Genomic DNA, 2,405 nt, shown 5'->3' with positions numbered 1-2,405 from the left:
GTTAAGTGTCTCTACCCGAAGCTTTAGTTCCAGTTACTGCCGTATAAAATGCAGGCACTAAATTTTCAGTCTTTTTTTCGATTTTTCGAACACGTAAAATAGATTCTAGTTTTTTTAACTTTACTTAATTTTTATATACACAGGTTCGAGTGCTGTAAAGTAAACTAGTAAAAGCAAAAATAATGAAGAATGCCTCCCAGGAAAAATATGATTGAAAACACTGAGTACATTAAAATATAATTTTATTATTCTTCTTTTTTTTTTTTTTTTTTTTTTTTTTTTTCAAATTTATTATTTAAATTCTATTAGGAAACTTAGACAATAATTGTATGAGAAACATATAGGAAAAATTTTATTTTCATCTTCAACATGATCAATTAAATTATTATTTGCTAATTATTAACAATATGAACTAACTATGTCGTTCTTGGGCAAGTTTTTGCTTTTTGCTTATTGAGATGGCACTTTAATTTGCCATGTTCAAATGATTGAGTTGAAAACTTTATATAATTTTAAAAAGCCATTTTTTAGATGTCCTGCTTTTTCTTACTACTTAGTTTTATGTGATTTATTGAGAGTAAAAATTTTATTAGTAAAGTAATAAACAGAGATGAACAAAATTATGATTGCTATTTACTAAAAAAAAACAAAAAAACAAAAAAATTTAAATATAAAGAATATTGTTGCAAAAGCATTTACATATAAATTATTTTACAATTTGGTAAGGCAGCAGTCAATTCTTGTATGATCCGAGATTTGTCTTTAACATAAGGCATACCACCTAGTTTTAGAGTTTTCAAGTATCTGTAAGTAAGAAAATAGTATCACTTTACAATTATTTTTTGGTTTATTAATTAATACATACGTCAGATTTTTCAAGTCAGCTAGTGCCTCATCAGTTATATTTTTACATTCCACCACTTCTAAATGTATCAGTGAATCTTTGATGATGGATAAAAGTGACAAAGCCTCATTTTCAATGTAGGAACACCTCACCAGCTTTATTTTTTCAACATGTTTGCAACCTCCTTGAATTATACTTTAACAACAATATGCAAAGCAATCAAACTAGAGTGAGAAAATAATAATATTACTAACTGAAGTGCTGGAATCCAATGTGATGAATTGCTGAATCGGTAGCATCAACTGCTTCAATACATAGCTTCTCATTCACATCTTCTTTTGGCAACGAATTATAATCCCTTAGGTAATCAGCACAACCTAGCCACTTGATACTAGCTCCATTTTTTAGCAGCCATTCAGCACAAGCACGATCAGGTCCTACCTCATCAACTCTTTTTTTATTAACTCTAAAAAATAACAAAAATAACTTGAAACTGATAAGAATCAAGGTCAAACTTGTACAGAGGCATTTTTTAATATTTTCTCACCCATTGAACATGATTAGTAACCATTTATAAAAATTCCTTGAACCAACAACATTTGATGGATGATGAAATTCAATATTCTTAGTGAATGGGAAGTTTCTCAATATTTTTGATGTAAGCATCATTACTTAATGTAAAAATATTAGTTTATTGTTAACAATCATTTACGTTTCGTGAACTCCTTAACAATTTTTACACATTAAAATAATAAGAGTTAACACTGTATTATCCGTATTTGGATTGCGCGGACAAGCGCTAAGTCTTTATAGATTCGTTCACCTTACAATCCAGGGACGGTCGGGGACGGTGTGAGCGAGTCGGAGACGAAAGTGAACAAGTGCTCTTCTCCGATCGTCCGCGATGCGCAGTTGTACACGTTAGGTTAGATTAATGCTGTATGTAAACAATAGTTTGTAAATAAAGAAGTGCAAATACAAACAAGTTTGTTTACTTTTTGCATTAATCTAACCTAACGTGTACAACTGCGCATCGCGTACGGTCAGGGACGATCAGGGACGATCGGAGTACTTTCGTCTCCGACTCGCTCACACCGTCCCCGACCGTCCCTGGATTGTAAGGTGAACGAATCACCTATTTGAGCGATATGCGTATCGCTTGTACACCTATACCTTTTTAGAACACCTGGAAGCTGGCCCGCAAATTATCGACTTATGCAATAAAAAAAATACTAGGCGACGTGGTTTTATCTGCACATTTTGTTTATGCAAATGATTGGATTTGCACATGCCTCAATTTTGCATAAAAAATAAAAAAATATTTGCGATTTGCAGGACGCAGTTGGATAGTGATATCTGATCGGCAACAAAGGCATATTTGCAACTGCACACAGTTTTAATAAACTGCACATTGTCCAAACTTAATTGCACAATCAAAATTTCTATATGCACAACCTTAATTAATTAATCAATCAATTAATAGGAATAATCCGTATTGTAGCTACTAGTACTCAAGTACTCATGCACTGCGCTTGTTCAGCTGTTGACATCATCGCTGGTG

General features: G+C 32.2%; 1 protein-coding gene across 2 annotated transcripts; it reads right to left on the bottom strand.

Moving 5' to 3' along the window:
• Positions 1-638: 638 nt before the first annotated feature.
• Positions 639-2,183, bottom strand: LOC106643020 (ATP synthase subunit s, mitochondrial). 2 transcript variants are annotated; one of them, XM_089594573.1, is made up of 5 exons: positions 2,018-2,183; positions 1,392-1,515; positions 1,099-1,310; positions 866-1,028; positions 639-804 (listed from the first exon to the last, which is right to left on the bottom strand). In XM_089594573.1, the coding sequence occupies exons 2-5, from the start codon at positions 1,511-1,513 to the stop codon at positions 696-698; spliced, it is 606 nt and encodes a 201-aa protein (XP_089450699.1). In that variant the 5' UTR covers positions 1,514-1,515; positions 2,018-2,183; the 3' UTR covers positions 639-695. The 2 variants fall into 2 exon arrangements, with proteins under 2 accessions (XP_089450699.1, XP_014213460.2); XM_014357974.3 differs by lacking the exon at positions 2,018-2,183 and having other exon boundaries at positions 1,392-1,739.
• Positions 2,184-2,405: the final 222 nt, after the last annotated feature.

This window comes from Copidosoma floridanum, unplaced genomic scaffold, assembly GCF_036245765.1.
Source record: "Copidosoma floridanum isolate Cflo_tuat_1 unplaced genomic scaffold, Cflo_Japanese_pri ptg000021l, whole genome shotgun sequence".
Classification (NCBI taxonomy): Eukaryota; Metazoa; Arthropoda; class Insecta; order Hymenoptera; family Encyrtidae; genus Copidosoma; species Copidosoma floridanum.
The sequence above is the reverse complement of the archived record's forward strand: the minus strand, read 5'-3'. Positions and strand labels throughout refer to the sequence as shown.